Source organism: Cervus elaphus, chromosome 25 (assembly GCF_910594005.1).
Source record: "Cervus elaphus chromosome 25, mCerEla1.1, whole genome shotgun sequence".
NCBI lineage: Eukaryota > Metazoa > Chordata > Mammalia > Artiodactyla > Cervidae > Cervus > Cervus elaphus.
Window position 1 is genome coordinate 23,672,118 of NC_057839.1, and position 27,076 is coordinate 23,699,193.

General features: G+C 39.1%; 1 protein-coding gene across 2 annotated transcripts in view; it reads right to left on the reverse strand.

The window, feature by feature from the left end:
* The window catches only part of RAB3C (RAB3C, member RAS oncogene family), a 274,835-nt gene extending 248,384 nt beyond the window's left edge, over window positions 1–26,451 (reverse strand). The window contains exons 1-2 of one of the 2 annotated variants that reach the window (XM_043887795.1): window positions 26,180–26,451; window positions 1,250–1,477 (exon numbers count right to left, since the gene is read on the reverse strand). In XM_043887795.1, coding sequence (XP_043743730.1) covers window positions 1,250–1,477; window positions 26,180–26,197 — 246 coding nt within the window. In that variant the 5' untranslated portion in view covers window positions 26,198–26,451. Of the gene's footprint in view, window positions 1–1,249; window positions 1,478–25,354; window positions 25,513–26,179 lie in introns of those variants that run through there. The other variant, XM_043887794.1, reaches the window with a different exon arrangement.
* Window positions 26,452–27,076: the final 625 nt, after the last annotated feature.

A 27,076-nucleotide genomic window follows, 5' to 3' on the forward strand; every position in this document is an offset into this window, starting at 1 on the left:
AGCTGCCTAAGAGGATATCTACCTGTATGTATACCTGCACCTTTGAATTTTATTCCTAAGAGCTTTAAGATATGAAAGGACATCTGCTATATTTATTATATACAGATATCTTAAGGGATCTTTCCTTTAAAAAAAAATTTTAATGCTTTACTCCAAGATTTGTCTTTCTTTCAGCTTTCCATATTTGAGGAGGCAAGCTTATTATCAGTCCTACAAATCAACTCTGGCACCAGCAACAAATGTTAGTAGGTGTTGGAATTGTCTCAGAAGAAGACAGAAAGCTAAATTCTTGGGAAACATCCATTTATAGCTCAAATCCATTTGAGCGGCAGATGTACAAAAGAAAAGAGAAAGGGGACCTAAACTCACTGTAAAAGCATTCTACCGTGGTGCCCACACATTACATGATGTACAAAAAGTACTATACAACTCTCTATTGGTATAGTCAATTTTTTTGTCATTTTATCTCTTATTTCTTTCAAACCTGCTATCCATACATACTTTTTCTTCTGTTTCTTGCTTGCTATTCTCCTCAGTTAATTGCAACCATTTAGTTAAACAATCTCTGATCTTCTACGGGGGAGAGAAGAGGCAGAAAGCCAGACACATGGTCTCAAAACTTATTGAAGAACCTTCTCCTTAGAAAAAAAAAAACCCTGTTTAAAATAAATTCTTTATTTCATGTGTCTTGCTGTGTTGGACTGTGTGGTAAACATAACTCTTGGCGCTGAAAACACAAGGTCTGAGGAGATGAAACAGAAAATTTTCAAAATTTAGCTGGGGCATCATGAAGGGACTAATCCTAAGCTTTCTCTACATTATGCTTTAAAATGACCAGGGCAGGTTGCTTCCTGTGACCAAAAGGGCTAGGTTCAGTTTGCCTATTTTGTGGATTAGAAAAGTGGCAGAGAAGGACCCAGAGACTTGCTCCAGGTCACACAGACCTGAACAAGACAGAGCCAGACTTTCTGTTGAGTGTTCCTTACCACAACAGACAGACATTTGGATTTCCTTTCTTCTAGAGAGCCTTAAGAAGCATCAAATGACAACAAGGTCTAGTTCAGTCTCCACACCTTAGAGAGGCATCACTCTCTTGGCCTTTGAACTAGAATGTGCTGTGGCCAAGAAACCTGGCAATGAAGGCTGAGGGACGGCCGTGGGATCAGAACAAGGCAGAAAGCGTTTGCCTCACACACGTACATGGTCCATGCCCTAGATTGAAGAATGCTGTCAGTTCAAAGTCACTTACCCAAATCTGAAGCTTAATTCTCTTTTCATTTTTGAATACAGTTTTGACTTTGAAATCGATCCCAACTGTGCTGACGAACGCAGATGTAAAGGAGTCATCCGCGTAACGGAAGAGAAAAGATGTCTTCCCCACGCTGCTATTGCCAATGATGAGCAGTTTGAACATGTAGTCAAAGTTCTGATCAGAGGAGTCTTTCTGGCCATACCTGGCATCTTGGGCAGAGGCCATCTGTGGGGAAAAAACAAAAGAGGTGTGGATGAGTCTGCTGTTTGCTATGAAGCTAGCAGCACATTCATTATTGGCCTTGCCAGAAACAGATGTCAGACCACTTAGGAGACAAGTTGAGAGAGCTCCCCAGCCTTCCTCTGATGCTGGTATCCATGGCAATAATTCCCTGCTGGAAAACAGCAAAGCAAATCTTACGGCTCTTTCCAGCTGTGTCAGTGTTTGTCACTGCTCAGCATTCAGAACGAATCAAAGACACCAAAGGAGATGTAACATGAAAAGCGAAGATATGAGGGCACGCAGACTCTGGAACTTTGTAATTCCAGTGACGGCGACACCAAAGTGGCCGAACAGCAGGGTGCTTTTTCCTGAGTTATCTGAATTATTAAGGTCTCTCTTATTTTCTAGGGAAGCATACCCAAAGCCTATCTCTATTTCAACTGTGAATATCACTTGAAGTCAACATCCTTACATACATGATCAATCTCTTTCAAATAAAAATTAATGATAATGACAAATATATATGGTTCAAACAATGTGCCAGGAGTTGTTAACCCTCATCACAACCCTATAAGCGGGTGCCTTTATTATTTATGTATTAAAAGGAGACAGTTGAAGCTCAGAGATACTAAGTATTTGCTCAATTTCACACACTTTGTAAGTAGTAGAGGCAGGATTCAAATCAACCAATGTGGTGCCAGGGCTCATGTTCTTAACACCTCCCAGCCCAGTTTCCAAAGAGAACTAAGGAAATATGCACATATGCTCTAAAGACAATGTGGGAAAGATTCATTGCAGATGCATTCATGAAGAACTCTACCTGGGTTCAAACCTTGGTTCCACCACTTACTGGCTCTGGAACATAGAGGTTTTTTTTAATTTTAAATCAGTGTAACTCAGTTTCCTCTCTTCTATGAAATGGGAAAAAAAGTACTATCCAACCTGAAACACTTGTGAAAATAACCGATGGTAAATCTGTATGACAGATGTATAAAGAGACCAGCATAGAATAAAGAATAATCTCTATAGTAATTAAAAATCCTCTGGGTGGATTTTTCCTCACCTTTTTTCAATGACCATTTTAACATCTATCAAAAATCCTGCTGCATTGCTGTAAGTGACATCTGGCTCCATATAGAAACGAGGCAGTTAAAAGGGTGAATCCCACTGATCAGTGCATTTTCCTGATTATCTTTGCTGATGCTATGGATTCTTTCTTTGCTGTGCTCTTCAATACAGTAGCTACTATTCACATGTGCCTGTTTATATTTAAACTAAATAAAATTAAACATTCAGTTCCTCACTCACACTAGCCACATTTCAAATGCACAAGAGCTACCTGAGGTCAGTGGCTACAACACTGGATAGGGCAGGTCCAGGGCACTGTCATAACTGCAGAAAGTTCTATTGTCTGCCTAAAGTCTTTGGCTAGACAGTCTTTTTTCATTCCTTATAAAATCTGATTAATAAGTACATCCTTCTATTGGTGGTGGTTTAGTTGCTAAGTCATGTCCGACTCTTGTGACACCATGGACTGCAGCCCACCAGGCTCCTGGGTCCATAGAATTTTCCAGGCAAGAATACTGGAGTGAGTTGCCATTTGCTTCTCCAGGGGATCTTCCTAACCTGGGGATCGAACCTGGGTCTCCTGCACTGCAGGCAGATTCCTTATCAACTGAGTCAGAAGGGAAATCCCATCTTTCTACTAGGGGGACAGCAAAGAGGTGGCAAAAGTACACAGAAGAACTGTACAAAAAAGATCTTCACGACCCAGATAACCATGTTGGTGTGATCACTACCGAGAACCAGACATCCTGGAATGCGAAGTCAAGTGAGCCTTAGGAAGCCTCACTGTGAACAAAAGCTAGGGGAGGTGATGGAATTCCAGTTGAGCTATTTCAAATTGTAAAAGATGATGCTATGAAAGTGCTGCACTCAATATGCCAGCAAATTTGGAAAACTCAGTGTCCACAGGACTCAAAAAGGTCAGTTTTCATTCCAATCCCTAAGAAAGGCAATGCCAAAGAATGCACAAACTACTGCACAATTGCACTCATCTCACACGCTAATGCTCAAAACTCTCCAAGGCAGACTTCAACAAAATGTGAACTGTGAACTTCCAGATGTTCAAGCTAGATTTAGAAAAGGCAGAGGAACCAGAGATCAAATTGCCAACATCTGCTGGATCATCAAAAAAGCAAGAGAGTTCCAGAAAAACATCTACTTCTGCTTTATTGACTATGCCAAAGCCTTTGACTGTGGATCACAACAAACTATGGAAAATTCTTTAAGAGATGGGAATACCAGACCACCTGACCTGCCTCTTGAGAAATCTGTATGCAGGTCAGGAAGCAACAGTTAGAACTGGACATGGAACAACAGCCTGGTTCCAAATCGGGAAAGGAGTATGTCAAGGCTGTATATTGTCACCCTGCTTATTTAACTTATATGCAGAGTACCTCATGAGAAATGCTGGGCTGAATGAAGCACAAGCTGGAATCAAGATTACCAGGAGAAATATCAATAACCTCAGACATGCAGATGACACCACCCTTACGGCAGAAAGCGAAGAAGAACTAAAGAGCCTCCTAATGAAAGTGAAAGAGGAGACTGAAAAAGTTGGCTTAAAACTCAACATTCAAAAAAAAAAAAACCTCAACATTCAGAAAACTAAGATCATGGCATCTGGTGCCATCACTTCATGGCAAATAGATGGGGAAGCAATGGAAACAGTGACAGATTTTATTTTGTGGGGCTCCAAAAATCACTGCATATGGTGACTGCAGCCATGAAATTAAAAGACACTTGCTCCTTGGAAGAAAAGATATGACCAATTTAGACAGCATATTAAAAAGTGGAGACATTACTTTGCCAACAAAGGTCTGTCTAGTCAAAGCTATGGTTTTTCCAGTAGTCATGTTTGGATGTGAGAGTTGGACTATAAAGAAAGCTGAGCACCGAAGAAATCTTTTTGAACTGTGGTGTTAGAGAAGACTTTTGAGAGCCCCTTGGACTGCAAGGAGATCCAACCAATCCATCCTAAAGGAAATCAGTCCTGAATATTCATAGAAAGGACTGATGGTGAAGCTGAAACTCCAATACTTTGGCCACCTGATGTGAAGAACTGACTCATTTGAAAAGACCCTGATGCTGGGAAAGATTGAAGGTGGAAGGGGACAACAGAAGATGAAATGGTTGGATGGCATCACTGACTCAATGGACATGAGTCTGAGTAAGCTCTGGGATTTGGTGATGGACAGGGAAGCCTGGCGTGCTGCAGCCCATGGGGTCGCAAAGAGTTGGACATGACTGAGTGACTGAACTGAACTGAACTGAAAGAGAAAATCCCCAGAAGACAGCTGAACCCTAGAAACAATATATGTGCTCAGTCTCATCTAAGACCACACTGGTTGCTGAAATCAGAGCTGTGTATGTGCAAAACAACTGAAGGAAAAAGGAGAGATGGTGCAGTAATGTATTTCCTTTTTATAAATGCTGCCAGCAGGAGAACACAACCATATGAATAAGAATAAAGGCAAAAAGAAAATCTGTATATATTATGAAATTTAAGGACAGTAAACATTCTGATTGCATTTCACACTTTCTTAATAAATATAAGCTTAAACATTTCTCTATCTCACGTCCACATAACCACACAGATGTCTCAGTAAATATGACTGGAATGATTGTTTACAGTGGGAAAAACTGGGCCAGTAAAACAGGCAGGTATCATCACTCTCCTTTCTGACCCAGGAATCTACATGCTAAGGTAAACTTCCCCCAACACAAGCAGTCTTCCAAGAACAAAAATAGGATTATAATTCTTGACTATTGGTTTGAACAATGATGTCTTGCTCTGATAAATTTTGATCCCCCAGAAAGCCAGGTAACTGTTTCGTTTGACACTCCTATTCCTGCAGACATAAGCCTTTCACCAATTAAGATTCCCCCCTTACAGAGATGCTAAGTTTCACCATGCCTGCAAATGGTCTTTGTTCAGATCTTTTTACCATCTTTTATATGAACCAGCCCAGATACTAGGTTCTGAATTAAGCATGTTCAGTTAAGCCATAGTCGGAAAACAACTCTACGGGTATCCTAGACCTGCTCATTTTCTCAGCCTGATTACCTACCTACCATTACCCTGAGGTGGGATTCTAACTGAGTCCTGTGGATTTCTAGGCTGCCTTGAAAGAAAATGTGATAAAGAAAGCTGATCAATCCCAAGTCCTAGTCCAAAATTAGACCAACTCCAAACCTGCAGGAATATAGGCATCATCATTATATACACTTTTTAAATGTAACTGTACAGATTTACACAGAGAAAACCATACTGGAATTTTCTCCAGCATAAGAAATAGAAGGTGTTCAATTTTAAAGGCTGATTATACCAGTTGCAGTGGCAGCAAATACGGTGGCCGGAGTACAGAGGATGAGCAAGGATGAGGCTGGTGGATATGTGGATCGAGATCCTCCAAAGGATTAATTAGAAGAGTCTGTCAACCTGCTAACCTTGAAGATGGTATGTGGTTTCTTCAAACTATTTCCTGATTTATATCCTCAGTAGCATTCATCCAACTCTTTGTGACCCCATGGACACATGGGGTAGCCTCACCAGGCTACTCTGTCCATAGAATTCTCCAGGCAAGAATACTGGAGGGGGTTGCCATTCCCTTTTCCAGGGAATCTTCTCTTCTCCAGGGATCAAACCCAGGTCTCCCGCATGGCAGGCAGATTCTTTATCATCTGAGTCACCAGGGAAGCCCCATAAGATCCACAGTGAGTCCCAAAGATGTGCATTCAGAATGCATATGTGTTTCATTAAACTTTAGAATAATGAAATATATCCTAGCTTAGAGAATGGAGCAGACTGCCCTAATCTTGCTGAGGATAGAAATGAAGCAACCTTTATTTACAAAACAGAAACAGTCACAAATGTAGAAGACGATCTTACAGTTACCAGGAAGGAAAGGGGGAGAGGGATAAATTGGATGATTGGGATTGACATATACACACTAGTATAAAACAGGTAACTAATAAAGACCTACTGTATAGCACAGAGAACTCCACTCAATACTCTGTGATGACCTGTAAGGGGAAAAAAGCCTAAGAGAGGAGATACATGTAGATGCATAACTGACTCACTCATTGTGTTGTACACCTGAAAGCAAATAACATTGTAAACAGACTCTACCCCCAGTAAAAAGTGAAGCAATCTGACAGCATATGAATGTCGAAGGGACATACAGACAGTCACTATACAAGTTGGCCTACACTTTTAAATATCCTCATGTGAATGTTTCCAAAATGCCCATGGGAAAACATGAAAACATGAGTGGGCATGAAGGAAGTCCCAGAGAGCAAACTGGACTTTATAAAAGATATGAGAAAACCCTTTTAATGTATTAATCTTAAATTAATTAAAAGAATCATAGAGTGGGAAACACTCTTGAGGGTTTTCCTTCTTCCACTTACCGCAGTGTCCCTCTTGCTGGCATGACACTGGTATTCTAGCCTAGCCCTCCCCATCAAGTGAGAGAAAGTTTGCTAGGCTGTGAAAAGCCTACTTCACTGATGAACAACTACAAGTGTTAAAATTTTCTTCCATATATTTGAGTTAAAATCTACTTCCCAATAGCTTCTGTTCATGTCTTCTTCCTTATGAATCAAGAGAGATGATTAATTTACACTCTGAAAAAACTTCAGGTGTCAGAATCACAGCTCCATAAGCATCCTCTCCTCCTGACTGGATAATCTCAGCTTCTTTAGCCCCTCTGTTCCACATAGGACGTGCTCAAAACAGCCCACACATCTAGGTTAAAGCTGACATCTCTGCAGATGTCAAAATCCCATGCATGGCTCCTACAGTTGGTCACAATATTCCAGATATTTATCTGGTCAGTGCAGAGTATAATAATATTCTTATGTCCTATCACACTTCACTTAACAATAAAGTAATTCTCAAATGTTCAGCACCTTTTTTCACATTCACTGTTAAAAACATGGGTCTCCCCCATCCCGATCCTATGCCTTGGCAATGTACTTTTTAATGAAAGTATCAACCTTTATATGTTTTCTATTACCCTTCCTTTTGCTTGTTTTGATTTCCAATTCTGTTCTGTTCTGATAACTTTATGTCCTTTCATCAAGAATATTAGTTATCCCTTCCAGATCTATGTCATTTCTAAGTTTAATCAGTATGCATTTTATATATACTCACTTTAGATGCTAATCAAAATGCTAATAAGTTGGTAGACAAATAACAATGAGTTTTTTTACCCTGCTGAATATATAAACCTATGAATGAGACTTCTACAATATGTCCTTAAGGACCCTGGCAAGTTTGAAGCAAATTTTTAACCTCTGGGAGTTAGCGCCTAGCAAAGTCACTGTGCTGGCCCTCTGGGTGTGCCTTGGTTCAATAGAAAGGGAACAGATCATAGATTTAATTGACGTGTCATTTTTAATTTCAATTAATAGTTTCCCCAGAAGTCCTACTGACCAGGGACCAAGCAGATTACCTTTGACGAACAAAGGCAACCATAGTCTACTTCAGAAATTTTGAACATTAGCTTTTCCAAATAAATAAGAAAGCCAAATTATCTGCAGGAATTCCCTTGGGTGCTTAAAAAACTAAACTACACTAAGCCATTTTGTGCATCTGATGAGAAAAACAGAAAGAAGTCATTTAAAATGTACTATGTTCCATCTGCTACTACTGGTAACAGCCTGAAGGTCAATGGGAAGAAGAATGAGGGTAAATTATCCAGAAAATGAAATGCAATTCTTTGAAACTGGAAGAGTGAAAGTACGGATGGACCTTATATATGAGAAGTATGGAAATACATAAATTAGTTTCAAATCTCAGTTGTTACCTGAGGGAAAAGAAAAGGGTAATAAAAGGAATTGTTCCTGAGAGTTCCAAAGGAAAGACTAAATTTTAAAAACCAAGAAGGAAAATATTAAAACACAGGATTTTCAAACACCTGTCACCTGGCCCCTGGTGGTTTCTCCTGGTGAAGGACTCCTCTGTGCTTGGCTTGCCTGCCTCTGTGTTTGTCTCTTTAGAATGGATTGTAACTGTGATGTCCTTTGCAGTCTCCAGCCAACAATTTCTCTATGTGTCTGCTACTGTTTGCTCTGGCGAGAGCCAGCTGAAAAAAAACAAACACTACCCGTGTCACTGCAGACCCATCACCACTGAGCTGAAAAGATGCTGTCCAAGGAACTGGAAGTTGCCAGGACACTAGAGGGTAAATAGTGGCTTTTCTAACCCTGGTTTCTGAAGTAAAGGACCTAGGAAGTAGAGCAGCATTTGGAAACTGTCTCTTTTCTTTATGTTGGAAAGGAATGAATTACTATTTCATTGGACTCCTGGGGAATGTATATGATGGTACACCAAATTATGGTTACACTTGCAAGATGCAAGTTGCTCTGAGTTTTAAGGATATTCCTCAAGCTCAGTTTCACAGAAACTCTCACAGACTGCATCTGATCTCTATTCCATGCATAGCTTCTTTAGTACAGGTGGATGATAACACACAGCAGATGCACAGGAAAATGGTAAAATAACTGTAACAACAGCTCTTACAGACACTGTACTATGTGCTTTACACATATTATCACATCTCATCCTTTCACTGCCCCCCAGATATCAATATCTAACTGTTAGCACCCCCGTGTTAGAGGAACTGAACGTTCTGGGTGTATTTCAGAATGGCTACCTTTCCTCAGCCCCCGATAGAAGCATAAGGGCATTTTTTCCCCAACCTTAACTATGAGAGTTTAGCAGAGCTCTTGGAGGTAAAATTCAAAACTGTGTGAGGCCCCCTGGAGTTTTTATCTCTTAGACTTGTCCACATGGCACCTCTAGCAATTCATCAACTACAGGCTACGTTTTCTTTACCAATTACATTTAGGTTTTCCTCCCATAGTACTGATCTCCATGGAGGTTTCTATTCCAGTAAATTATGATTCTCTATATCTGCCTATTTGTATCTCCAGTCTGGTGGCAGCATTTTCCCCTGTGACCTCAATTCTCTAATGTATCTGTGAAGAGTTCTTAATTTTCAATTTGTTCAGTTTTTCTTTTATGTGAGGATAGGACTGACCACTTTCAAGTTCCCTCCATACTGAACAGGAAACTTGAAGCCATTATCTCCATTTTAAAGACAAAACTAGAGCATCAGAAAAGAGCTGCAGTAGAAGGGGGTCCCTGTTTTTCAATAGGATATCCTGATTTCTCCGTTTCCTGACTGAACCTTCATGACCTGGAGCAAATGGGCTATAATGTACTGTACAGCACAGAGAACTCTACTGAAGATTCTGCAAAACCTAAATGGGAAAAGAATCTGAAAAAGAATGAATATACATTTAACTGAATCACTATGCTATATATCTGAAACTAGCCTAACACTGTAAATCAACTATACTGCAACAAAAATTTTTTTTAAAAAAGAATTACAGACATGCAGTCTCAGCTATTTCACTCTTCATCAAACCAACAAGTTTCAACCTTCAATCACAGAGAATATTGAAAGAGGTAAGGGTCCTTCTTTTTTCCACTTCTAGAAAAAAAAAATCTATTCCTGGGTTGAAGAGAAGCAAGAGTTAAACTTGACATATTTTAAAATTCATTGTAACACTTTTCACATCTCCTTTGAAATCTATAGATGTTTGTTACCACAGTGTCAAGAAAAAAGAAATGAAGTTTATCAAAACCTGTAAAAATGGTTCTTATTAGTATCAAACACAGAGAAGCCGTGTTCTCAGCCCAAGCTGTAGCTCACTCCTGATTCCTGGGGTGTTACAGAGGGTTCCTGGTGGGGAGAGACTGCTCAGGGCTGTGAAGCAGAGGGAGAAGGGGACGCTCAGATCACAGACAGCAGGCTGTGAGCATGATCTCCTATGAAGGGAACCATGGTGGCGGGGAGAGCTCTCCCCACTCCAGTGATCCAGTGCTGACAGCTGCAATGAAGCAGAGCCCAGCCCAGTAACTCCCGCACATCCTCATGGATGCTGAAGCCAGAGGGTCATTAGTGCAGTCCTAGGGAGTTGGGGAGCACCTAGCTACTAGTAACCCAGGCTTTATAATCAAAGCATGAAAAGAGGTAGAGAAACACCATTCTACTTCTTTACTACCAGCTCTGAAATTACATGCAGCTGACACATCTGTGAAAAAGAGCATTCCACATTCTTAGTGTGATGTGGATATAGGCAAAGAGCACATGCTTTTGGGTCAAGTTGCCTGAGAAGGAATCCTAGGTCTGCTACTTGTAGAAACTTGGGCAAGGTTTTTGTTTTAATAATCATAAGCTGCAATTTCCTCATCTAGAAAACAGGAATGATAGTGAAATCATCAAAGTAAAATTGTTGGCATGTGTAAAGTCCTTGAATAGAACATCCATCATCGTCTTTCTTATTCCTCTTGTTATGGTGAAATGATATAGAAACCACTCACCTCCTCCCAATTCTTACTCTTGCTGCTCTCTGAAATGGAAATGATTGATTTTATAGGACATGATCCCTCTCATTTCCTAACTTTAGAGTGCAAGAGACTTTGATACCCAACACCCCAACTCTGTACAGTTTAATAATTAGCAAAATAAACATCTTATGTTTACTGTCTCATTTTAATATTATGGCATGGAACAAAGAGCAGTCATCAAAACACTTTTCATGATAGAAGCTGACACTCTGCATACCTGTGTGCAGACAGAAGTGTCCTGTAGTCTGGAGAGACTGTGGGGAGGGGAATGTGGCCAGTGATCATATGCCCTGTGATGTGACCTGTCCTATGACACTGCCTGCCACCCAATAATTTTGGAGAGTTTTTTTTAAACTAAATTCATGAAACCCTTGGGTGTGGCCAGACTTTTGAGGAAATTGAAAGTGGCCTAATAAGTGGGCAGAATCCAAATAAAGTGAAAATGACAATTGCCCAGTCGTGTCTAACTCTTTGTGACCCCAGGGATTATGTAGCCCTCTGGGCTCCTCTGTCCATAAAATTCTCCAGGCAAAAATACTGGAGTGGGTAGCTATTCCCTTCTTCAGGGGATCTTCCTGACCCAGGGATCAAATCTGGGTCTCCTGCACTGCAGGCAGATTCTTTACCATCTGAGCCACCAAGGAAGCCCAGAATCCAAGTGGCAAAAAAAAAAAAAAAAGAAAAAGCATGCGAAAGGGAGCTCCAGCATATAGGTGGCCATCAAACATGTGAAAAGGTGCCCAACATCACTAATTATTAGAGAAATGAAAATCAACACTTACAATGAGGAGAGGGTGTGGGAAAAAAGGGAACACTTTTACTGGTGGGAATGTAAATTGATGTAGTATGGAGGTTTCTCAGAAAACTAAAAATAGAGTTGCCATATGATCCAGTAATCCCACTCCCAAGTATATATACGACAAAGCTATAATTCAGAAAGATACTTGTACCCCTATGTTCATAGCAGCATGCTCAAAATAACCAAGACATGGAAACGACTTAAATGTCCATCAATAGATGATAAAGATGTGATATATATGCACAATGGAATATTACTCAGCTATAAAAAAAAGAATGAAATGCCATTTGCAGCAATATGGATGGACATAGAGATTATCAATCTAAATGAAGTAAATCAGAAAGATAAATACCATATGATATTACTTACATGTAGAATCTAAAATATGACACAAATAAATTAATCTATGAAACAGACTCACAGAAACAGAGAATAGACTGTGGACACCAAGGAGAGTGGGTACAGAGGGATGGGTTGGGTGTCTGGGATTAGCAGATGCGAACTATTACATATAGAATGTATTAACAACAAGGTCCTATGTATAGCACCAGGAACTATGCTCAATATCCTATGATAAGCCAAAATGGAAAAGAATGTGTGCATCATATATACATATATATATAATTGAATCACTTTGCTGTTCAACAGAAATTAACATAATATTATAAATCAACTATGGTTTAATAAAATAGATTTTAAAAAGAAAGGGGGCTCTAGGTACTAACTCCTAGTAGTTAGGGGGAAGCTCTCTTCTTTTGGGGCCTTGGAATAGGTTTTAGGTAAAGTTTCACCTAATTTCTGATGTGCAATTTGATAAACCATCAAAGTCCACAATAACATTATAGACAACAATACTGCATTATAAACTTCAAAGTCTCTAAGAGACTAGACCTTAATTGTTCCCACCATGGACAAGAAATGATAATTATATGATATGTAGAGGTGTTAGCTAACATGATCGTGGTGACTGTACTGTAACACACAAGCATATCAAGTCAGATTGTTGTACACCTGAAAGCTACACAATGTTATCAATATATTTCAATTCTATCTCAACAGAAAAAAAAATTTTAAAGCCCACAATAAATAAATAGTATCTTGCCTACAGGATGGTTATTGCCATCATTTGCTAACAATGCAAATGATATCTCTAAAATAACGCAAAGGGTATCCACAAAAGTAAAACTCCAGATAGACAAAGAGAAGTGGCACAGAAAGGTCAACGAAAGTTTGGGATCTGGAAGTGCATGACTGGAGAAAGGGGAATCCTAGGCCTGCTAGGGAAGTCCACCAGAGCCCAGGAGAGTCTGGAATGGCCTTAGGATTGGAGACACCACGTGTCTTGCTCCTAGGGTGTGGCTAGAATCACCAACTTTCTTGTTTGCCCAAAACTGAGGTGTTTCATGGTACCCAACAGAACTTTCAGTGTTAAAATCTGCAAGCTGGGATGGTAGATCACACTAGATGTTTCTAGGTGGTGCAATCAGGAGGACTGGTTGAAAATCCAAGACCCTGCAAGGCCAAGCACCATCCTCTCCATATACAGCTCTTTTAAAACAAAATTAAGTCTAAAACATAAAGACGTCATCAAACATTCTTGACATTCACACTTCCTAAATGCAGATGTCAATTTATAAAAATGAAAGAGCCTTTCTCTTAGCAACAAAATGTAAAAAAATCCTTTAAAACTTTCTCATAGACATGGATAAAATATATATGCTTTCTCATCATTTCTTGGTAGCAAGAAATACCAGACATTGTGTTCTCACATACCGGCTCTCGGGCTTCCCTGATAGCTCAGGCGGTAAAGAACCCACCTGCCAATGCAGGAGGCAAAAGGTTGGGAAGATGCCCTAGAGTAAGAAATGGCAACCCACTCCAGTATTCTTGCCTGGAGAATCCCATGAACAGAGAAGCCTGGGGGGGCTACAGTCCACGGGGCTGGAAAGAGTTGGACACGACAGAGTAACTAACATACACACACACACCTGCTCTCTAAAGCTGGATATGTTTTTACTTAGGAATACAAAACTGAATCTTCACTACATCCAAGATTTCCAAACCTGGGAAACTCCTCCTGAATTTTGCAAAATTAGAATATTCAAGTTGGGGCCGGGATCTAAATTGTTAAAGCTCCCCATGTGATTCTCTGGATCAGTCAGGTTTAGAATTTATTGGATTAACAAGTGTTGGCAGGGAAGCCAGGGCAGGCGCCCGCTGTCAAGACCTCAGGATGTATGTACGAGGAGACTGAGCAATCTGACCCTGAGTCCCAGATCCATGGGGACCCTAGGGCTCTGCATCAGCTGCCGTCTTCACCAGCCATCTCTTTCACTGATGGGGACAGCAGATCTCACCAGCATGTTGACTCGGCACAGAGAGTCTATACCCTCGAATGCCCAGCCTGCCCAGAAAAGCTGAATTCTGAGAAACGTTGTTACAATTAACTCTGCCCTGGTAGGAGTCAGAACCTTCTGAGGATCAGTGATACAACTCACCGAGAGCTCTCTGTCAGACTCAGAGGAGGCACCACCTAGGAAGAGGTACCAATCCTGTTCTCAGCGCACACACAGCTCTGTGGGACGTGGCCTGGACTTCCCTTATCAGTCATTTTAAAAAATAACCCACAATTAGATTTTACTTCCCTCCATTCCATAAAAAGGGAACCAATAGCTATAGGAGGCCAGTGTCTAAATTGAAATCACAAAATAAAGAATACTTCTTCCTGAGAAGAAGAAAAAGGCTAAACAGTAGACATATGTAAAATAGTAGACATATGTAAACAGTACACATTTCTTTTTACCACATATGTACTATGTGGTAAAAAGGAAAAAAAAAAAAAAACAAAAAAAAAACCTCTCAAAAAAACACCTAGTAAAATACTCTAAAAATCACCAAAGGGGAAAATAAAAACTAAGTTTTAATATTAACATGTGCTTCCCCCCCCAAAATTTCATCATTAAACATTTTACTTCATTTAATGTTTTTTTAAACATTTCACAGATGTTTCTTATTAGTTTTAAAGACTTAAGCCCTTGAAAAATGCCTCCAGGGATTTGCTATAGGTTCCTTCAAAATCTGGACATTTCTCTTCCAGTCATGTATAGGGGGACATACCCCCTGACCCACACATTTGTGAGACAATGGGACTATCTGGACCATTCTCGAGGAAACTGGGTTAGCAGTGTACATTGTTGTGTTTCCAGAGTGTGCAATGGGAATGATGGACAGAGCCACTTTTCTACTTATAATCTTCTGGGCTTTTCATTCTAAAGCCACTGCTAAAGAACGCTCACATGCACAGGTGTGACGTTTCCATTGTCGCCTTTCATCAGCCTTACGACTGACAGGTGTTCAGTGAATCAAACGTTCAAAGGAAAAACTGCCTTTAACTGCAAACACCATAGATAAGGGTCACTGGGGGTCATATTTTGCTAATCAGTACTTAATATGGTCTTTCCACAAGCTCTCCAGTGGTCCTCAAGCTGTGGCTATTTTAGCAGGAAGCATTCATCCTGTTGGCTACCAAGAGTTGATGAGATTCAGATGTGCATATGAATCGCTCCCAACAAATAACAAGTAATTAAACTAAAAGCATGTAGACTATGAGGAGGATCACCTCTTCAAGTTACGTGATGATTTTGGTTCCCAGACCATGAAAAGCTGAGAGTATAGGAGAAAAGTGACTATGGTTTCAGGGTTTTCTCAGGTGGCCAAGTGGGCACAAAATGAGGCTCTTTTACGTTTGCCAGAGCTAAATTCCTAATGCTGCACTCAATCCAATCAGCTTACTGAAGAGTTCATCAGGGAACTACTGACCCTGTCTTTTTACAGCTCACTAGGCAATGGAAAGTGAGAAGAAATAACCACCTTAGATATGCAGATAATACCTTTCTAATGGCAGAAAGTAAAGAGGAACTGCAGAGCCTCCTGATGAAGGTAAAAGAGGAGAGTGAAAAAGCTGGCTTGAAACTCAACATTCAAAAAACTAAGACCATGACATCTGGTTCCATCACTTCATGGCAAACAGAAAGGGAAAAAGTGGAAACAGTGACAGATCTCCTTTTCTTGGGCTTTAAAATCACTGCAAACAGTGACTGCAGCCATGAAGTTAAAAGACACTTGTTCCTTGGAAGGAAAGCTATGACAAACCTAGACAGCATGTTAAAAAGCAAAGACATCACTATGGATGTGAGAGTTGGACCATAAAGAAGGCTGAGCACCAAAGAATTGATGCTTTGGAACTGTGGTGCTAGAGAAGACTCTTGAGAGTCCCTTGGACAGCAAGGAGATCCAACCAGTCAATTCTAAAGGAAATCAGCCCTGAACATTCACTGGAAGGACTGATGCTGAAGCTGAAGCTCCAATACCTTGGTCACCTGATGCAGAGAGGCAACACTTTCTGGAAAAGACCCTGATGCTGGGAAAGACTGAAGGCAAAAGGAGAAGGGGGCAGCAGAGGATGAGATGGTTAGATAGCATCACCAACTCAATGGACATGAATTTGAGCAAACTCTGGGAGATAGTGGAGGACAGAGGAGCCTGGCATGCCACAGTCTGTGGGGGTCATGGAGAGTTGGACACAACTTAAGAACTGAACAACAAGGCAACTGGAGACCTAGGACATTGAGTCTTACGGTTTCACTGTTTAGTGGACAGAAGAATATTTCATGACCCCAGTAAGACTAACATAATGCTTCAAACCAATCTGAAACATGTTGGTGTTGATGTTTCTTCAGAGTTAAAGCTGTTAAGGAATATATTAGTTGACAAAGGGAAGCAATTATTGAAATGATTTTATTTTTATAACTTTGCACCTTGTTCAAATTTTTGAAAGTGTCTTAAAGCCCACACTTCTATTTGAAAAACACAAAGAAAAAACATAATATCACAAAAACAACAATCATAGAACTATTAAGTGATAAAAATTAAAATGTGAACATAAATATTTCCCCCAGAAATCTATAAGAAAGAATCAAAGCACTAATATTATTTATATTTATCACTTTTTCTATAAAAGGCTCTCTGCGCTTTCTTGGTTCTACACAATACTGTAAATGAATCCAAGTATAGGCTCTTCCAGTACTCAAATATCTCTTCCCAAGAAAGTGTTATCTATCTTCACTTGGCAATATAACATATTTCTAATGTAAAAGAAATCAACATGGAGCCCGAGAGGAAAAACACAGTAAGTGAAATGAACAGTTCCTCAATGGGTTTAACAAAAGGCTGCAGATGACAGCAAAAAGAGTCAATGACTTGAAGATAAATAAACAGAATTGTACAACTGACAAAGACAAAGAAAAAAAGAAAAACATAAAGCAAAGCCTAGGGATTTGTGGAACAATATCTGAAGTTTAACATACATGTAATTGGAGCCTCAGAAGAAAAAAGAAGGGGATAATGAGATATAAAAACATTTGAAGACATATGGCTAAATATCTCTTAAATTTGGTTAAAAGTATAAATTTACATATCTCAGAAGCTAATTCAAACCCCTAAGCTGACCCCAAAACAAAGAGCAAAATGCTGGTTTTAAATCCAATCATATTGATAACTGCAACATATGAGAATGGGTAAAATTCCAACTAAAGGATATTTTCTAGACTGGATAAACTGCAAGGCCCAGTTATACTCGGACCATAAGATTCACACTTTAAATATAAAGCCACATATAAGTTGAAAGTAAAAATAGGACTACATACATATTAAATATATATATATACACACAAAGGCATAAATATATATGTGTGTGAGTATATGCATGAGATACTATTAAGAAAGAGTGTATTAATATATACTTTAAGACAAGGAGCATTGTTAAAAATATAAGGGGAAATTTCATAACAAAAGCCAGGAAATTTTTTCAGGAAGACACAATTACATACGTGTGTGCGCTTAATAAAAGAAGTTCAAAATATATAAAGCTAAACTGAAAGGACTGAAAAAACTGAAAGACTGACTACCATAACTGAAGATTTGAAAATCTTCTCAGTAATTGATAGAATAACTAGACCAAAAATCAGTAAGGTTAGAGATGATCTCAGCAACACCATACAAGACCATGACATACCAACACAACACAATACCACTATACCTCACAACTGTTGCATGGAGCATTCACAGAGCACATGGAATGCTCATGAAGTTAGACCACACACTAGCCTAAAAACAAGCCTAAATTTTTTTCCAAAGACTGAAATCTTAAAGAATATGTTCTCTGGTAGCAAGAGGATTTTATTAGACATCAATATCGATAAGCTATCTGGAAAAGATGCAGGTATTTGGAAAGTTAAACAACATATCTCTAAACCCATTGATTAAGAAGAACATCACAAGAAGCAAATAGTTTGAAATAAAATATGATGCAAATACTACACTCAGAAATTTGTGAGAGTCAACTACTAAAGTTCTTGTTAGAGATTTTATTGTAAATACCAGGCTTATTCTTAAAAAGAAACATTTAAACTCAGTGATCTAAATTTCTACTTTAAGAAGCCTAATAAACAAAATGGTTCTATTAAAGTTAGTGTAAAGAACATAGTTGTTTTTTTAAATCCCAAGTCAATAAAATAAAAAGTAAATAAAAAAAAGGTAACAAAGGCAAAAGTTGGTCACTTGAAGCCATTAATAATATTAATAAATATCTAGTAAGACTGGTAAAAGGGAGGTAGGGAGAAAGAAAGAGAATTTACATTATCAAAGAGGGGATATCATTACAGATCTAGAGAAAATAAAAGATAGTAAAATATTTTGAACAATTTTATGTCAATAAATTTGAAAAATGAGGTGAAAAACACAATTTACCAAAACCAACCCAAGATGAAATAGAAAATGCTATATAGGCATAAATACTTTTCTCCTGCGGTGATACTGAATGTTTAAAACAACACTCAATCATTACTTAACAAGTCAGAAATCTGGACACAGGGCAACTTAGCTGGGTCTTCTGCTCATACCGCTAAGGCCTTACAAGGTGAAAATCAATGTGTCAGCTGGGCTGGGTTCCTACCTGGCTGTTCTGGGGAAGATTCCACTTCCAAGTTTTTACAAGCTGTTGGCAGAATCCAGTTGCTTGTGGTTACAGGACTGAGATCCCCATTTCCTTGATCTATAGCCTTCTTTATCTTTAAGCCAACAATCCTCATGCTTCAAACTTGTGACTTCCCCTTCTGCCACATCTCTCTGACTCCAGCAAGAGAACATTCTCTGCTTTTATTGGCTCAGGTAATTAGATTGGGTCTACCTGAGAATCAGGTCAATCTTATTTTAAAATACATAGCATGACTTATATTTGCAAAGGCTCTTTTGTTATGTAACATAATTTACTGGTATGTTCCAGAGATTAGGCCACAGACATCTCAGCATGGGGTATGGAGGCTATTCTGCTAGAGAGAGAGAGAGAGAGATGAAAGTGTAGGTAGTTGGATGATAGAGATATTTGTATATCAAAAAAGTGTCATTTGTTTAAAAAAAAAAAAAAGAAAGTCCATAAAGAAAACTCCAGGCTCCAATAGCTTCAGTGATAAACTCTACCAAACACTTTAAGGAATAAAATATATAGATCTTACACAACAAAATCATTCAAACAGCAAATTCTCAAACACTTCTCACTTGTTTTATAAGGTCTGCATAACATACTATAACCTCATAAAGGCATTAAAAGAAAACATATATTAATATCCATAATGAATTTAAAGGCAAAAAACTACAACAAATTACATAATTGCATCCAGAGAATATATAATAACTAACTGGCTTTATCTAAAGAACATCAGATTGACTAAAAATCAATCAGTATAATCCAACAGAATAAAGGAGATAAACCATGTGATTGTGACAATAGATGCAGAAGAAGGATTTGACAAAATTCAGCACCCACTTGTATTGAAAACAAATACTCTCAGCAAGCTAGGACTCAAAGAAACTTCTGTATGATAAGATATCTATACCACCACCAACAACAAAACAATTAAAGCTAACTTCATACTTAATGGTGAAAGATGGCTTCCCCCCAAAACTGGGAATAAGATAAGAATGCCTGCTTATCATGTCTCAACACTGCACTAGCTATCCTATCCTGTGGAATAAGAAATAGTGGAAAAAAAAAAAAAGGAGGTCTTTGGAAAGAAAGAACTGCCTCTATTTGCAAATCATACAATCACTTATGGAGAAATTTTTAAGGGCTTTAAGGATTTCAATTGATGGTGCTAAAGAATCTGCCTGTCAGTGCAGGAGATGCAAGAGACTTGGGTTAGATCCCTGGGTTGGGAAGATCCCCAGGAGCAGGAAGTGGCAACCACTCCAGTATTCTTGCCCAGAAAATTTAATGGATAGAGGAGACTGGCAGGCTAGTCCATGGGGCCTCAAAGAGTCAGACATAACTGAGCAACTGACTGAGCACTAGAAATAACAAATAAATGTAGTAAGGTCTCAGGACACAGTTAAGAGAAATAAATCAAAGAAAGTACAGAATCCAGATATAGACACCGCCTAAAATTAATAACATAAATTTCATTAAAATAAAAATTCTCATCAAAAGACACTCATAAGACATGAGTATTCAAGGCACAGATTGGCAGAAAATATTTTAATACATTTGAAGAACTAGTTTCAAAGCTATATAAATAAATACATAAACAAACAGATTTTTTTAAAAAACCAAACAAAGATCTCCTACAACTAAATAATAAAAAGACAACCCCAATAATGGATAAAAGGCTAAGCAGACACTACATAAAGGAAGATAGGCAAATGGTCAGTAAACATATAAATATGCTAAGCATCACAGTCATCAGAAAATGCAAATATAAACAATGAGACACCATAATCACCAATTAAAGTGGCCTTAATTTAAAAGGCCACTGACACCAGACACTGTTGAGGATGTGAAGCCACTAGAATGTTCATACACGGTTGGTGAGAATATGAAATGGTACTACCATTCTAGCTAGAGACTTGACTGTTTCCTATAAAGTTAAACAAAGACTTATCCTTTACCTCAGCAATTCTACTTTTAGGTATCTACCCAAGAGAAATAAAAACATGTTACTATAAAAAAAACCAATATGATAACATTTATAGCCTTCATTATAGTAGCCCCTAATGAAATTACCTCAAAATCCATCAACAGAAGAATAGATTTTAAAAGCAAGGCAGATTGATACACCACTATAATGTGTCAATAAAACAAAATGAATTATTGACACTTGCAACAATATGAATGAATTCCATACACATTATAATGAGCAAAATAAGCTAGACTTAAGAGTACATTCTATATATTCTGCAATGCTTTCATTTTGTACGTTTTACAGAACTATCTAGAGTTCTAGAATAAACAGGACTAATTTATGGTGACCTTACTATATCTGCAGATTAACCGGAAAAAGAAAGTAATAAAGGAACTTGTTGGATTGAATGGAAATGTTTTATATCTTTATAGTGGTATGTATTACATAGATGTATCTACTTATTAGGATTCATCAAATTATTCACTTAATATTTGTGCATTTCAATGTATAAGAAGTATCTCAAAAACTATAAATAAACAAATGAAAAATGCCAAAAATTTACATAATTCCAAATAAATCTAAAATACTTCATCTTCACAGGTCATAATATGCATGGTAGAAATCTATGATCTATTAAGAGGTTCCCCTAGAACCTCTGGAACTCATTAGTGAATGATAAATGGAGAAAACTGTTGGCTGACCTTTAACCAATACAACATTTTTTTCAGGCGGCACAACTGCTCATAAGTTCCTAGGAAAACTCAATTTTTAGCATAGAATTATATTTCCTTCTTGGAATATGATGGTCAAGAAAGGAATCTGCAGTTCCAATATAAGCTCAGAATGGCAGGGGGAAATTGTGGTTATGCCATGTAATGATTCCACAACTCTTTAAACTGAAAATGGAAAGTCATTCTTACACCATAGAAATTTGCCTTTACGGCAATTTCCCTCTCTACCCTCCATTTTCCCTTACAGAAGAAAGGTGGATACTTCAGGAATTTGCTCAAATCAAGTAAGAAAGAAGTTCTTGTTTCTCCAATGTTAACTAGAGCTTTTTTCCATCTCTGTAGGGATGAGGACTAACCTTCCATTTCTTATGTAAAGATAAACTGATCATAATTGAAGTTGGATGTGGGTAGAAATTCAACAACAATAAAATACAAGATTGCCATGGACTTTTCACAGACAAATGAAACAATGTTACTTAGGTCTTGTTTCTTTGTAATATTTTGTTGTTGTTAGACAGCATGGCTGTATTTAATATCTATTGTGTTTTTCACCTCAACTTTCATTTTCAGCCTACACTCATACTCTTTCTTCAATCCTCCTCATTTTTAGCCAAGCAACCTTTTTTGGCACACCACTCCATGCTTTGAGTAGTTGTTTTTCTTTGAAGTTTCCTAAGTAGTTAGAGGGCTCTCTGTACTTACGTGAAGAAAGCTTGTGGATGACAAAATTGAAGATGAAGCATTTAAACACAGACAAAGAATTCCACTTTGGTCCTTGGAGAGTATAAATAAAGCTATAAGAAATTCAAACCAGGAAGACAAAGAGCTAGCCATTTTTAAAACACTGACCCTTCTCAAATATTTGATTTAGTTTATATAAGATAATTTTATAAACAGAAGAGACAATTTTCCTTTTTCTGATCCAAATGAAAATCAACATGGCACTCATTCTTTACATCACCTTTTTGTGTCTTCTTAAGGAACCCAAAATAATAGAGGAAACAACAGGGGCTTCCTAGAGATTTAGCAGAATTTTGAATTTACCATGTTGGTCAAGTTGTTTAATTATATAAAGCTCTAGTTATCTGCCTGTAATTAAGGTAATAGTGACCTCTAGGACTGTTTTATATTTTACATACACACAGATCTGAATGCAAAGCACAGTGCTTGGCACAGACAAAGCACTAGATAAACTGGAATTTGTTCAATCTGGCTCCTGAATCAAATGATAATTTGTTCCTGAAAGTGTTGCCCTTAAGTCATGAGCACTGCTATTCTCCATTTCATTTGGTCCTCAGGATTTATGGAGGCACTAAAGGAAGAAACACAAAATGACCATCTCCTGCATTAAAATTGTAATCCATCATTTGGAACACTTACCAAATGCTATTCCTGGTTATTTAGTTGCAGAGGAAATACAGACAGCAAAGACTATTACTGCTATTGTCCTGCATTTTGCATCAAAGAGAAATATTATTCAGAAAATTTGCATATATCAAAGACAACTACACTGAACAGAGCACCAAGCTATGTACAAAGGCACAATAAATACTTTAAAAAATATACTGAACAATTTTAAAGAGTTCTTTGATTTAAGAAAATATAAAAAGTAAATTAGCATTTTAAATGATATGGTTCAGTCTTTAAATGGAAAAAATGTCAATTATTCATCTGATTACATTTTCATATATCAAAGTTATCTGGAATGTGATTATGATTCACGAGTACAAGTGCTAAGACAATATCTGCCATATATATGTGTGTGTGTGTGTGTGTGTGTGTGTATATAAAGAATGTTTATAGTTTTTATTCTTCCTATCATTATATATGTTTGAAAACCTGATAGTAATTGAGAGTTGGCCACCATAACAATTTACTTGGTAAATTGAATCAGTAAATGTGCTTTAACTAAATGTACTAAAGAAAAAAGCTTTTTATTTTTTTAAACGTACATGTTATTCAAGACAGCATTTGGGCATTAAAATTTTTAAATGTAAAAAATCAAGTCTAATGAGTAAAATACATCCCAAATATGAAAATAACTGCAGAAGCAAATCAATTTTGTTACTTGTTCTTATATTAATTATTCATTAAAGTTCTGACTAAACTTTGGAATTGCAGTGCCTACTACAAAGTTGATATGAATTGACCTAAAATATTTCTTAGGGCACTAACTTCATATAGTTCTGTAATATTTTGATGACCCTTCTGAACAGTCTAAACAATTACTGTAAGAAAATAAAAATCAAAATGCACCGTGATTAATTTGTTAGTAATTTATTTTAACATAAAAACTTCAGTGCATATATGGGGTTAATGTTAAATACTAACAATCTACTTTTAAAGTCTACTGTCAATGTTTACTTGTAATCAAATATGATTAACGTAGCCAGTTGGCTCCTGGCAGTAACTCCAGTAATGGGAAATTATCATAAGCCAATACATCTTGATTACAACAGCCTGTACCTTTATTGTCTGTCCAGATTCTTTTCACATCAGGTCTATAATGAAAAACTAAGTCACAAACACAGGCATTAGAAGATACACAGCTGGACCACTGTTCTCTGGAACAAATCAAATTTTCAGTAACTCATAAGGTAATTTGAGAGCTTTCATTAATATAATGCTTCAACAAACAGTTAAATTCTACAGATTTTTCTCACTGAACAGTCAACACATCTCTAAATATGCATAACCCATGAAAGAATATTGCAGTGGATTGCCATGCCCTTCTCCAGGGGATCTTCCCGACTCAGGGATCGAACCCACGTCTCTTATATCTCCTGCATTGACAGACTCGTTCTTTACCACTAGAGCCACCTGCGAAGCCCATATATAACCCACACCGCAAATGAAAAGTAAATTGACGCATACGTTTAAAACCCCTGATTTTTTGAGGAAAAACAGTTGGAAAACCTTTAAGTTCAAATTAAAGTCAAACATTTATATTGCTGGATTTGGCAGCAGGGGTGGGTTCTCAAGAGAGACAACACGTTTCAAACGGTGCGTTCCATTCCCTCTTAATCCATTCATAAAGTGCCTTTCTGTTACGCAATGGGATCACTCTCCTTGTTAATGAACTCAGGCTGATGTTTAGTATTAATTGATTGCACATACAAACGAGAAAGCATCACTCATCTTTACTTAAAACCAGAACTTAAGCAAGATGCTTAGGCAGAGGCACCTTCGCCGGGAGTCAAAGAAAGCAAACCTAAGACCGTGACTTAAACAGGAATCGGAACGACAAACAAATGGTCACAGTACTCAGGAAAGCTTGGACGAGAGTCTCTGAAACGCAGGAGTAAACCAGCGTGGACAGAGATAAAGGGCTAGCATACTTCTGGGAAGAGTGAAGCCCTGAAGTGTTTGCTGATATTACTAGGACCCTAACTGAAGAAAGGGGACTTTGGGGACCCTAACATTGGCTTCTCCTTTCTTAGAGAGCTCTTAATTAAGCTGAATTTGCTCTATATCGACTCCAGTAGACAGCTCGCAACACCAAACCTGGTGTGTCTGCACCGCGATCACGAACCAGGCAAGACAGGAGGAACAATCAATGCCAATAAGAGATGGCATGTTCCTCTGACTTTTGTTTGCCCGGGCTGACATTCTAGACACTCTCATCCTTGTGGAGCCCGGGAAGATAATGTATATTCCCATCCCTCCTCAAAACAACCCCAATCACCGCCCCGCGGAGCGGGGTTCTGTCCCCAGGACCAAGTCTGAACCGCGTCCCGGCGGATGGCTGCATAAGACCTTCCCTTAGATCGGGCGCAGTTTGCACTTGGAGCGAGGGAGAAAGCGTCTCTCTCAATTCCTCCCGAGGCCACACTTTCTATACAGACCCACCTGCATGGGAGCTTCGTGTCTCATTGTTCGCAAAGTGTCCTTTCTCCCTGGCTAACACAGTGCTGGCTCGGGCGCCCGGTCAAGCGTGCGCAGCCCGCGCGCTTCACGCTCCACTCTGCACTCGGGGCTTGCTAACCGGCTCCAACATCAGCACCGGAGCTGTCCCTTCCTGGCGCCGCACACGCGTACTGGCCCGGAGCCCCGCGTGCTCCTGGGAGTTGTAGTCTAGCCTAGCCGAACTTCCCCGCAAACCGGTGGGCAGTAAACTACATTTCCCGGCAGGCCAGCATTTAAACGGGCTGCTTCTCCAGTAGGACTCGGCCGCGGAGCCTCCCTTCTCTCTTGGACTTGCTCCTGGCTAGTGCTCTCAGCCTCCCAGGCTGTTTCCTCGCAAGGTGCAGGCGAAAGTGACCCCAGTTCATTCATCTCAGCTGGAGATTTTTCTTTGCTACCTATCGGCTTCCGAAGCTAGATTGTGATTTTCCTGGGTAGGAAACGCACTACCTTGGGCTAATTTCCAATCTAAACGAAACCTGCACCGCGTTCTGGAACTCTCCGCTCTACACATCCCCATTCCCAATCGGGAAAGTTTGTACATTTCCATAGGCAGAGTAGGGTGGTTTTACAATCTCATTCAGCAAACGCGGGGGAGAACGACAATGAATGGTACACACATAAAGAAAGCGGTTTACTCACACAGTTGCGCTGAGAAGGCGCCCACGCGCGCGAGTATACTCACACACACACACACACACTCACACACACACAAAGTCCATGAAAGCGAGATTTCACGCGGAGCAGGCGGAGGAGCTCCCTTCTGCTTACCTTTCCGTACAGCTCCATGGCAACTCAAGGTTCCGAAATTCTCAGTAATCCCTCCTGCTCCAAGTGAGGTTAAGGTCTCACGCAGGAAGCCGAGCTAGACGCACTACACAATGGAAGGGGTGGGGGTGGTGCCTGGCGGAGGGAGAAACGAGGGAAGACCGTAGAGTACAGCTGATTTAGATATTCGGGTTTTTTTCCTCCGAGGGGAAAGCTTGGAGTCTTCAAGTACCGGCTGCAGAGAAAGGACTGGGAGTCTTCGGAAGTGCCAGGGGAACGATCGTACTGGGCAGCCCCTCCCCGGGCCCTCCCCCAGGCACCTCCACCGTCATTAGTGCGCACACACAACCGCTGCTGGCCCGAGGCTGGAGAGCTGATACCGGACTGCGTTATTTACCCAAAGCAAGTCACAGAAAATGAACACATTCATCACCAGAGCCCAGAAGCACCGTCACAGAGCAAGATAGGAGACCTCTATTAAGCTATCCTGTCCTTTCAACAGAGTCATTCCTTACATTACAATCATACTCCTCCCTGGCTGGTTCAAAAATGGTTTTGAAATCTGGGAACTGTACTTGTATTACACTTATCTTCCCCTCAACTGACAAATATGTGTGACTATCCATATTCTCTGTACCCATCTAAAAACTCCCTTTTCCCCAAGAGTAAATGTTAAGCAGTGCAGTAATGATTCTTGCCTTTCACTTTGTGGTCAAAATAATTATCGGAGGCAGAATGGAAAAGGAATGAACTTGATACTGACAGAAATATGGAAGTAACAACAGCAACAGCAAAAACAGTTGGAAACTTCATTGCACTAGACAAAGCAGTAGAACAGAGGTTCAGAAATGTGCTTGAAAATCTCTTAAGGGTGCTAAAATTCGTATTCTTAAGGCATGC